The sequence below is a fragment of the Carassius carassius genome, unplaced genomic scaffold, assembly GCF_963082965.1.
Source record: "Carassius carassius unplaced genomic scaffold, fCarCar2.1 SCAFFOLD_73, whole genome shotgun sequence".
NCBI lineage: Eukaryota > Metazoa > Chordata > Actinopteri > Cypriniformes > Cyprinidae > Carassius > Carassius carassius.
Window position 1 is genome coordinate 97,501 of NW_026774986.1, and position 12,627 is coordinate 110,127.

The following is a 12,627-nucleotide window of genomic DNA, read 5'->3' on the forward strand; positions in this document are numbered from 1 at the left end:
ATTAACATTTTGTCTAAGCACAATTTTAAGACGTAAACAAAATTGAATCAATATGGCGGAAGTATATTGTTTCGGGGATCAAATTAAATAATGTTATCTTTCGTTTTACTAATACAGGTTAAATAACTTGTATTAAATAAATTTAAATTGTACAAATTAAACCTAGGCCACATCTCTAATGTATGGAAGTAAATTCATCCAAACAGCCGGTAAAACGCCTGCATTGGTTGATTATATTTAGGCAAATTCATAAAATATGTATACCTTCCGCTGTTCGATTATGTAATGACAAATTCACATATTTCATGATCGATTGTAACATACCTTAGACAATATCAAAGTTAAGTAGACAATTTTGTTTAAGCATTTTTATTTATCTAATTCTCTAAAAATGTTTCACTTATAAGGTGGGAATGTTAGTGATCATATCACTATTTTAAGGATAAATATGGGTGTTATGCAATAACTGGAATCCTCCCCTCTTTATTTTTTTTGAATGTGTTTATTTTTCATATTTCTTTCATTTTAAACAAAAAAAAAAAATGTTCCTGAATTCGGCAAATTTATATACTTCATTTGGTTTTAAGTATTTTTATTTTCCTTTTAATTATATACAAGAACAATTATGATCTACACACTAATATTTTTATATGTGCATGGAAAAAAAAAATTATCACCTCGCAAAAAAAGAGCAACCACATTTGCATGATAGGATTGACGGTTCTCTATAAAGACTAAGCTACACATACATAGGCTTAAGTCATTGGTTGCTTTGATAGATTATGTAAGTAACATGGCATTGACATTTGGGCCTTTTTCCATCAACAAAAATATATATAAAAATGTGTCCAAGTCCTACGGATGCATAAAGATCAATAAAAAGACATCCCTTGTTTCACTGGGTATTGTTATATTTATTTCACAAAACAATAATATTCAACAATGTAGAGTAAATAAATTATTATAAATTAAATAACTCCCAGAAACATTTTATTGACTTTCAGCCCCTGTTCATCAACACATTTTAATAAGAATGTTTCCATATCCTCGCGATTGTCAAAGACAAACACACAGGCATCCCTTGCTTTCTCAGACTCTCTTTTCAGGTAGTCTTTGATTATATAAGACTGTTTTTCTTTGTCCATCTGAAGAAATTCAGGCTCTGTCACCTCTCCATGGAACAGCTCACAGTGGCTCTGAACCCAGCACCATAGGTAATGTCTCGTGGGGTTTTTATTTCAAATATGGAGGTTATTGATGCATGTGTGTCTTACCATTATCTTATTACGTTTGAATCGGCATGCTTTCTCCTGTCTTCTATTTGCCCTCAGCCTTCATGTCTCTCTTGAGCTGTTCACTCAAATAATGCAAATTTGTTTTCTGAACACTTTTCTTCACATTTAAAAAATGATTTTCTGAACGAAATGGATACTGAATGCTTGACGGAGATATTTTATAAAGAGTCCTCTATATCTATGGACACTGTTGCTCCGCTTAAGCATAAAAAGATGAAGGTTGCTGGCCAGCCATGGTTAAATTATGTCACCCGCGCTTTCAGACAAGAGTGTCGAAAAGCAGAGCGAAAGTGGGAAAAAAGATAGGTTACAGGTTTCATTTGACGTTTTAAAATCAAGTCTTTTCAACTATCAAACGGCAGTAAAAAAGGGAAAAAAATCAAACTTCTTTTCTCAATTAATTTCTGACAACGCTAAGCATCCAAAAGTCCTGTTTGATACGATTGACTCCATTCTAAATCCGACCACGGATATTTTATCTGAGGCCTCTGAGCTTTGTGAAGATTTTTTAAAACATTTCACTCAAAAAATGTATGATATTAGGAGCTCTGTTTTTCCATCTGTCACTTGCAATTGCCTTGCCCTATGAGTTGTCTAACTTTAAACCTGTCTCTCCTCCTCAGCTAGCTCATATAATCTATGAAGTGTTCTGGTTCTAAGTTAGATATTATCTCAGCTCGTCTTTTTAAAGATGTTTTTTCTACCATTAGTCATATGGTAACTGCTATCATAAACAGTTCTTTACCCAAAGGTGTCGTTCCAGCTAGTTTTAAACATGCAATTGTACAACCTGTTGAAAAAACCTCAACAACTTGATCCAGAAATGTGCAGTATCGAACGATCTCTAAACTGCCTTTCATCTCTAAGCTTTTAGAGAAAGTAGTTTTTTTTTTTTCACAGCTCCAGTTTTATTTGAATTCTTTTAATATTTTGGAAATGTTCCAATCTGGCTTTAGATCATTACATAGCACTGAGTCAGCCCTGTTGAGGGTTACAAATGATATCTTGCTTGCTCAAGATTCAGGCTCTTGTGTTGTGCTGGTTATGTTAGACCTGAGCGCTGCATTTGATACCATTGACCACAACATTCTTCTTGAACGACTAGAATATGGTAGGTGTCAAGGGCACTGTACTCAAGTGGTTTGCTTCCTACCTAGAAAAAATGACTTTTTCTGTAAATTTAGGAAATTGTTCCTTGTCATCTGTGCCTGTTTTGTTTGGTGTGCCCCAGGGATCTATTATGGGACATTTTTTGTTTTCCCTTTATATGCTGCCCTTGGCCCTCCTTTTTCAGAAGTACAACATTTCATATCACTGTTATGCAGATAATTCTCAGCTTTACCTCCCAGTAAGGCTTGACACCACTGCTTCATTTGATGTGTTATTGGAATGTGTAGATGTTATCAAGAGGTGTATGACGAATAATTTTTGCAGCTAAATGAGGATAAAACAGAGGTTTTAATTCTCGGTTTTCCGGCAGATTCCTCTCCTGCTCTGAAAGCACACTTAGGTCCTCTCTCAACAAATGTATGCAAACAAATGCCTTGGAGTGATCTTTGACTCTTCACTATTCTTTAATAAACAAATAAGTGTGGTTATTAGAGGAAGCTTTTTCCATTTAAGATCTATTGCAAAGTTGAAGAATATTCTTTGAAGCAAAGACTTAGAAGTTGCAATTCATGCTTTTGTAACATCACGATTCGATTATTGTGGTCTTCCTCAATCTTCACTATCAGGCCTTTTCTGTGGCTGGGCCCAAGCTTTGGAATGCTCTCCCTTATCATGTGAGGTCTGCTCGTTCATTTGACATTTTTTAATCTACTCTGAAAACATTTTTTTTCTTTAGCTTTCGGAAATTTGTAATTGTTGTTTTTTATAGTGTAGTCTTGCTATGCACTATATGTACAGCACTTTGGATAAATTTGTATTGTGTCAAATGTGCTTTATAAATAAAGGTTGTTGTTGTATATCACAGTAGTGACAGTCTTTGAAATAGTGGTTTAAAAGACTTCGATATCTAGGGTTTGAGCTCTGTATTTGTATCTGTATTTGACCGGTGGCCTTGATCTGTTCTTCTGTGTAATTCTACGATTCTGATTATTTTAATTAAATGATTTTTGGGCATTTAAGAGTATTTTGTTTCAGTATTACCACTATGGAGTCTAAAATACATTTACATTATATATAAAAAATTAAACTGATTGCGTCGTGTTTACAACAGAATTCTGAATGTAATTTCCGATAAAAACACATTAATGAAAGGTGTGCCATTCAACAAAAGACTTGATTTGAAGGGAATTGCCGTTATTGTATCTTTTGCACTTACAACAATAAAAGGAAAGCGTGGAAGAGAGGGGCGGGGCTTGGAGTTTTTGAGGGGCTTGCAGTGATTGGTTTGCAGCTGTGACAGATTCTGACCAATAGACGACGAGCACAGTCTTTTATAAACCGATCGTCATACCACTACGCTACTCTAGCATTTTTGCGTTGTTTTGCAGTGGATATTTACCAAAATCTGAATAATGACTGGCAGAGGTAAAACCGGTGGTAAGGCCAGGGCGAAGGCTAAGACTCGCTCCTCCAGAGCAGGACTGCAGTTTCCCGTCGGTCGTGTTCACAGGCTTCTCCGCAAAGGAAACTACGGCGAGCGCGTCGGTGCCGGTGCTCCGGTGTATCTGGCCGCTGTGCTCGAGTATCTGACGGCTGAGATCCTGGAGCTGGCTGGAAACGCCGCTCGGGACAACAAGAAGACCCGTATCATCCCCCGTCACCTGCAACTGGCGGTGCGCAACGACGAGGAGCTCAACAAACTCCTGGGCGGAGTCACCATCGCTCAGGGCGGCGTGCTGCCCAACATCCAGGCCGTGCTGCTGCCCAAGAAGACCGAGAAACCCGCCAAAACCAAGTGAACACGAGAGAACACATCACTCACAAAGGCTCTTTTCAGAGCCACACACTTCATCTTTAAGAGCAGTTTGAAATATGAATTTGTACTATGAAAAGTGTTATTTATCTCTTCTTTTTTTATGCACACACATATACATTGTGTATATATATATATATATATATATATATATATATATATATATATATATATATATATATATATATATGTGTGTACACACACACGCTATGAATAAATTGCCGTTATGATATATATGCTGTAGCCTCTCGAGAAACGAGTGCTGTTAATAGAGCGAATTATGAGTTCCTATGTAAAGTGTAATTGAGTGGAACAGCACAATATTTAAATAGGTGGGGAAAAGCAACCGAGTCGAACATATGTTAAGTGAACATCTTAAAACATTTATGGTAACATCATCCACCCCGCTGTCACGTGTAGTGTAAATACGAATTATTTTAGCGTTAGATCTGATTGTAACATCAGTCTTCTGATGATCATATAATGTGTAAAGGGTAACAATGAAATGAGAAATTTTGAGCGGGAAACCCAGACTGCCGCTGTCTATTCGAAAATAGGAAACGCACGGTCATTGGCCGCCTCACGCTGTGACGTAAACGCAATAGCCAATCAAATGCCGCCGGTGACGCACCGCCCAATGCTACAGGAGACATAAAAAAATCCCCTGCTAAAATGTCTAATCATTCTGTTGAAGAAATCAAGACAGGAAACCCGAGAAAATGGCAAGAACCAAGCAGACGGCTCGTAAATCCACCGGAGGCAAAGCCCCGAGGAAGCAGCTCGCCACCAAAGCCGCCCGTAAGAGCGCTCCAGCCACCGGCGGCGTCAAGAAGCCTCACCGCTACAGGCCCGGCACCGTGGCTCTGCGAGAGATCCGTCGCTACCAGAAGTCCACCGAGCTGCTGATCCGCAAGCTGCCCTTCCAGCGTCTGGTGCGAGAGATCGCTCAGGACTTCAAGACGGACCTGCGCTTCCAGAGCTCCGCCGTCATGGCCCTGCAGGAGGCCAGCGAGGCTTATCTGGTCGGTCTGTTCGAGGACACCAACCTGTGCGCCATCCACGCCAAGAGAGTCACCATCATGCCCAAAGACATCCAGCTGGCCCGCCGCATCCGCGGAGAGCGCGCTTAAACCCAACGCTGTTTTACATCGTAAACAACAAAGGCTCTTTTAAGAGCCATCAAAAGCTCACAAGAACGAGATAATTTCTGCTATAACGTGGAGAGTAACACCGAAGAATTTTGTCGAGGACTTGGTTTTATTAGTTTTATCAACTCTAGTTTTCCATTACAGACACAAAGGCAAATGGTAAAATTTAAATCTGTTTCACAAGGACACGTTTGGTTAGGTTAATAAAACAAATAACTTATAAATGTCTTTATCTGCAGGGTCTGTAATTTTAAGTCCTTAATGGGAAAATGTATTTGTAATAATGTGAGAGCCCTGACAGTTATTTGAGTTGGGCCTATTTGGAGAAAGTCTAGGGCTGTCTATTGTGCTCTACTTCTCATGATTATAGCATGTGTAACTCTCACATTCCAGAACATTATCACATGGCCTTCATGCATCAAGCACACATTTGACTAAAGTTAAACCCAGAAAATAAAACCGAACCAGTTAAGTATAATTTAAAATATAGTTTTAAATTTTAAAGTGAAGTGACATTCAGCCAAGTATGGTGACCCATATTCAGAATTTGTGCTCTGCATTTAACCCATCCGAAGTGCACACACACAGAGCAGTGAACACACACACACACTGTGAGCACACACCCGGAGCAGTGGGCAGCCATTTATGCTGCGGCGCCCGGGGAGCAGTTGGGGGTTCGATGCCTTGCTCAAGGGCACCTAAGTCGTGGTATTGAAGGTGGAGAGAGAGCTGTACATGCACTCCCCCCACCCACAATTCCTGCCGGCCCAGGACTCGAACTCACAACCTTTCGATTGGGAGTCCGACTCTCTAACCATTAGGCCACGACTTCCCCAACAGCATAGTCGGCAGGATATTACATGACAATAATATTACATGACAATAATTTACAATTCTCAAAGAACCAGTTAAAGGCATCATCACGTTACTTAAAATATCATTGTTTGGTGTAATAAAATGTGCTTATGTGGTTTAAGGTTCAAAAACATTATTTTCAACATGGTGTACATTATTGTTTCTTCTCTGTTCCCCTTCTTTCTGAAACGCAGTTTTTTTTTACAAAGCTCATTGGTCTGAAAAGTGAGGTGTGCTCTGATTGAGCCGTTTTAGGGGGACGTGACCAAAGCTTAACTTTTATAAAGAATATCTCTTTGGATTTGAGACTTCAGTCTTTGCAACTTAACATTAGATACAGTGGCTTAGAAATTGACCAATTACCAGCTGGACCACTGCATCTTCCATTGAAACCAATACAAATTTAATTAGTCAGTAAAGCCATTACAAATTTTTAATGGTTTCTATTTATTTATGTTTATATTTTCAAACAGATTATTGAAATGAATGTATTATCCTATTGTATGAACTAAAATACTTTAAATCTACATAAAAATAGTTTTTTATTTTATTTTTTTAATACACATCTGTTAGCTAAGACTAAGCCATTTCTATCCAGTTTAGATTTTGAGAAAGCAATTATTACTTTTGTCTTTTCTTGAATGGATTATTGTAATTCCTTTTATAATGTAGTTGATGCTTGAGCACTTGTGCGTCTACAGAAAATCCAAAGCGCAGCAGCAAAAATGATTAAGTCGGCAAAGAAATTAGAATTTGTTTAAACAGAGGTGACCCGAGTCTTTTCTTGTGCAGGCCCTAAATTGTGGAATGAACTCCTGCAAACTATTAGATCTGCTAAATCCTTACACATGTTCAAAGCTATGTTAAAACAATTTATTTTAAATACAAATGCGGATATTTCTTAAATGGGTTCATGTTTATGTGTGTGTGTGTGTGTGTGTGTGTGTGTGTATATATACTCATATAAAACTAATCACCTTATAGACTACTTCATTTACTCTATTTTCTAACTCAATAGCGCTCAAATATAACCCGTTGTAGAATCGTTGCTGTCTCTTTTTGAATGAAGGAATATATTCATGCCAGACAATGTGGAGTGATAAATAGCAGTGGACGCTCGGACTAGGGGTGTCCTGGGATTTTACTACAGTGCTATAGCTATATGTGTGAGATAGACAGGCAAATATAAGCTGATGTAACTGTTTACTTTTTTTTCTTTTAGCTTCTCCCAGCCGCCTTTATCTTCACATCTTTTGCTTGCCATCATGAGCCACACTCTTTTGCATCAGTTTCACTTTCTTATAAGAAAAAAAGTGGATTGCATTAGTGCCCCTTTTGTTGGTTGTCTACATCACTTAATCTGTCACTTTTTCTTTGAAGATGAACCAGAAGGCCATCGATTCTCCAGAAAGTCCGGGCGGCCAGTCTGCCTCTGATGTTGCATGGAAATGATCCATGCACCACCTTCATCTTATTTATTTATTTATTTATTTTTTCTATATTGGACTGCTGATGACTTTTCCCAGGCACGATTATGATCATTCGCATTCAGCCGCAAACATGAAGTGAGGACAGGTGGGAATGTGGGAATAGTGTGTCGTGTGCTTACTGTTCACTGCAATATATATATATTTACATTTAAGTTTCCTTAAATGACCATCCATACAGTATAAATAAACCACAATAATGGGGAAGACTGCTGACTTGTCATAGATGATCATTACTGAAAGGGCTGGCTGTTCAAAGAGTGCTGTAGCACATTAAATGGAAAGTTGAATGGAAGGAAGAAATTGGGTAGGACAGAATGCACAAGCAACAGGGATGAACGCAAACTTGAGAATACTGTCAAGCAAAGCCATTTCCAACACTTAAGAGAGCTTCACGATGAGTAGACTGAAACTGGAATCAGTACATCTAGAGTCACATGCTCAGACATCTTCAGGAAAAGGGCTACCAAACCCCTTCTGAAACAGAAACAACGTCAGAAGCATTTCACCTGGGCTAAGAAGAAAAAGAACTGGACTGTTGCTCAGTGGTCAGGGTATATTCTGGCAAACTGTTTACCAATCATGTTTCACATTCGGCAAAGCAAACTGTGGTCCACACCACTACCAATACGGGATGGGTAACTTGTAAAGCACAAGGTTTCTTCTTGTTTTCTCAGCACAATACCATAGAAAGCAGAGGTTTGAGAAGTAGAAGGCGGGGCAACAGTTAAAACATTTCAAAGTTAAAGTTCATGCAAACAGATATTAATAGACAAGTTTCAGTCAAATATTTATGGTTTAAGCCTATAAAAAACCCCAGTGTTAAAGCAGAGCGCAAACAATTATATTTGAAACATTAGAATAATGTAGAGGCTATCAATATGTGGTCACTTCTGCGCATTGACTGTGGGGCTAAAGTTATGTCCAATAACAATATAACACGATATAAGAAGAATTAGAGATGGTTTAAATGTCCTTTGAAATAATGCTTAACAGTTGTTTTGGTATTATGGAAATATTAAGTAGATCATTAATTGTTACATTAACATTTAGCAGACAATTTTATTAGTAATGAGAGAGACACACACACACACACACACACACAAAGAATAAGAAAAGAATATAAATATATAGAATATAGAAAGTAAGTGTTTTTTTTATGAAAAACAAGTAGCCTAGTTAGAAAACGAACAGAGAGCAAGTAGAGGATCAAGTGTTTTTTTTTTTATTTTTTATTACAAATATTTACAGAATTATGTGAAGTTACATATTTACATTATGTTTAGAAATAGGTAAGCAGTTCTCAGAAGAGAATGGGTGGGGGGGGGGATATTTTCTTGACGTGATCAAACCAAAGTCACAGTAAGTTCATAGAGTGATGTATCATTCCTGAATCCTGATATGAATCAGACTTTGAAAGACCCAATATTATAGACAATTCAGTGACCAATTATTAAAGACAGACACTTGAATTTAATCCTGAATGAAACAGAATGTATGGTTGGATTGGCGATGAGAGTTTAAAAATGTAGATTGAATTACCTTTGTTGGTTTGGTCGGTCTTTGTTTAATCAAATATGAAATTTGTTGTGAATTCTTTATGGTTTTTCTCTTATTGTTCGTAATTTAATCTGCTAATGTGTTGGGTTACGGAAAATGCACTGTACATAGTTTGAAGAAGATACGATTCTAAAGTAAGTGAGGTATTCTCTGCTACGCAAGCGCAGCAGCCGGAGTTTTTGGTAGCTGGAGTTTCGTAGAGTTTGCAGACTTTGCTCTCGTGTGCAACATCCTTGAGTGCAAGTTAAAGTTACTGACAAATTAAGTTCATAACACGATTCTATGTTTAATGCGGAATGTTTGTGTGCACGGCAACTATTTCTGGCACTAAGCCAATATTGCAGCTGTTTCGCGATCTGTATAATTATCAGTGCACTCGCGCTAGCACGGATGCTAATACCACTAATACTTGCAATATGAATATGTTTAATTCTTCTTCTTATGTGCATAATCCTATATTTTACAGTTTGTTATCTGTTGTTATAATAATGCAGCATAATGTGATTTATGCCATTATATTTCTTTCCATAGTTTATATCCTTGCTTTCTTGGTTTTGCACTTAAGGATTGTAAGGCTTGTTATGACTGTAATTTAATACTTACAACTGATCATGCCCAAGTGTGTCAAGTCATAGCCAGTTGCGTTTAGTCAGTGTTTACAGTCGCATTTAAATTACTTGTTAAATGTGCTTTAGTCAAAGAAAACTGTCTTTGTGTGTTGAACTCAGAATGTTTCAGCTAGTCGTTAAGTGTGTCCCTGGCTATAGAGGCAGAATATACAGTTTGCTAATGTAGAATATACAGTTTGCTAATGTAGAATATACAGTTTGCTAATGTAGAATATACAGTTTGTACAGTGTAAAAAACATTACGCCTATGAAATGTCCCCACAATTCACAAAAACAAAATTTACTTCTAGTAAATGGTCTAGTGGCTACATTTTGAACTAGCTGAAGCTTATTGAGCCTGCAGGACATCCACCAAATGCATTACAATAGTAGCAGTGATTCATCCCCAAAATTTTTCAGTATCTGAAACACTAAGCATGTGTCATATTTTAGCAAAAGTTCTAAGATGGAAAATCCTGTTGTATACGTGCTGGAAATTTTCAAAGGACAGATTGCAGTCGAACATAAGATCTGTGTTCTGGATGACTTAACAATACATCCACTGAGAACCAAATTAATAAACTTGCTTTTGGAGGTTTTTTGGACCAATAATTAATACTGATTCTGGAATTCGTTTGCATTAAAGATGAGAGCAGAGACAGCAGTGATAATAAAATGCATGAGGAAGATCAGAGACAGAGAAGAACAGTAATAAATATTAGTGAAGAGGAGAATAATGAAGGCAATGTGATCAAGATACAGCCACTACCCTTATCCAGAGTTGGTAGAACTGCCAAATCTGCTTGGAACACAATATGATAACATGCTGAAATTTCTAAACTTATTCTGCCTCTGCAAGTCAGAAGTAGCCACTTTTTTTTCTCCTAACAAATAGGAGATTTTCCTCAACCCACTAATATAACTTAATCCCTCAGTTTATCAGAAACAATTTGAAATCACTAAATTTTAAAGTACATTGCTTTCAGTGTACAAGAACTGTATGGAAAATTGTAATATTAAAAGTAACTAGTAACACTAGTAAATAAAGCTGCCAGACCTTGTACTTGAGAAAAAAGAGATGTAATGTTATAGAAGTATAAAACTGTGTAAAATGAAAATATGCCAGACAGTAATTATAAACCTGACAGTGATCTTGATTTTTGCTCTGTGTTCTAATAACATTATGTGCACTTATGATGTTTTACAGTGGCAAAACCTGGGATGACACATGGGAGCCTGTGAGTGAATTCCAACACATTGTGCCAAAGTCCCCACATCCCAACCAGCTTTCAGCATGACAACATAGTCACCATAGACACCTGGACTCATCAAGCACCCTTCAATGCAGTTTATTTTTGAGTGTTTTTGCTTGCTGTTTGTTCTTCAGTAAAGTTTTCGCACAGTAACCAGTGTCTTTTAGTGTTAAGTCTCTTACAGTTGTCTTTTTAACAACTTTTTGCATTGGTCTTGAACTGCTTAACAGTGTACCTTGCGAGATCATAAGTTTCTTGTCCGTGAGCATAAGCTCATAAATACCAAGTAATACTCCAAAAGCTACTAAATTGTCACTCAAGTTTTGTAGTCATGTTTGAAGTGTTTGATTACAATAATAGATATGAATTACTTTATTATTTATAGTCATAATTGTAATTGCCAATTTATGTTTTCCTTGCATTTAGTCTGTTTTTTATTGTTGGCTTCTTTAAAGGGAAGAAAATAATATGTTTCCTGATGGCAGACTTGCATCTCCTGGTTTGTAAAAAAAAGAGAGAAAGGCTTTAAAAAGTTTTTTTATTTAAAGCCTGTTGGGTCACATCTGCAAATGTCACATAAGTATTTTATGTTTAATTAACTTACCTCTTATAAAAATTACTGCATGCTAGAATAACTATCACAGTAATTTTCATTTTGTAATAAAAAATGAAATATTTTGATATATTGAATTATTTAATTCACATACAGTGCACAGCTGCAACAAATATTTAATAATAGTTACCCTCTGCTTCATGCCATGGAAACCAATGGACTTGGAAAAAATGTTTCACTGTAATCTGTTTCAGTGAATTTTAAATTTATATATAAATTATATAATAGTTATTTTTAATATTGTACTACATGGTAAAGAAACAAAAGGGCCCTGTAGACCTGCCAATCACATGTACTTCCATGATACCCGCAAGTCAACTCAACGAGAAAGACTAGAAGGGAATGGGATATAGCTACGGCAACTGGACATGCGCACATCAATATTGCGGCATTTAATATTTATTTAATTAATTTAATAACTGTATTTGCGGTATTGTAATGGTAAGTTTAGGGTTGGTGTTAATAAAACACAATTTGATAAGTAACAAGTTTAATTCACCGTTATTTACCCTGAAACGTTGCATCACTTCCGGCCGTAGCTGTACTGTAATTACCATATATGGACAAGTATGACGTGACACAGCTCTAACAGAACACGCTGTGATTGGAGTAACTTTAAGGCCAAAATAAAAAGCGATTAATGTTGCAAACTATGTTTTGATGTCTTTATTACGTAAGTCATACTGTCATTTATCAATGAGGTATTGCTATGTTAAAAGAAATTACCCGTTTACAGAGATCCTAACCCTAACCCTAGTGTAATTTCAATGAACTACAGTTTACTGCGCCATTGTTTTCCGTTCCATTGATAGAATTACAGAGGCGTATGGGTAATGCAGTTTAAAAACATTTAGTAATTAAATTAAATAAATACAATCTTTAATG

The 12,627-nt window shown here is 36.8% G+C and overlaps 2 protein-coding genes across 2 annotated transcripts; both read left to right on the plus strand.

Annotated features, from left to right (window-relative positions):
- The first annotated feature begins 3,795 nt into the window (after positions 1 to 3,795).
- Positions 3,796 to 4,249, plus strand: LOC132133932 (histone H2A-like). The gene has a single exon (XM_059546844.1). It carries the CDS (start codon positions 3,818 to 3,820, stop codon positions 4,202 to 4,204), a length of 387 nt encoding a protein of 128 aa, XP_059402827.1. The 5' UTR covers positions 3,796 to 3,817; the 3' UTR covers positions 4,205 to 4,249.
- A 641-nt stretch (positions 4,250 to 4,890) lies between these two features.
- LOC132133930 (histone H3) lies at positions 4,891 to 5,360 on the plus strand. Its single transcript, XM_059546842.1, has one exon. The coding sequence runs from the start codon at positions 4,938 to 4,940 to the stop codon at positions 5,346 to 5,348; it is 411 nt and encodes a 136-aa protein (XP_059402825.1). The 5' UTR covers positions 4,891 to 4,937; the 3' UTR covers positions 5,349 to 5,360.
- The last annotated feature ends 7,267 nt before the right edge of the window (positions 5,361 to 12,627 follow it).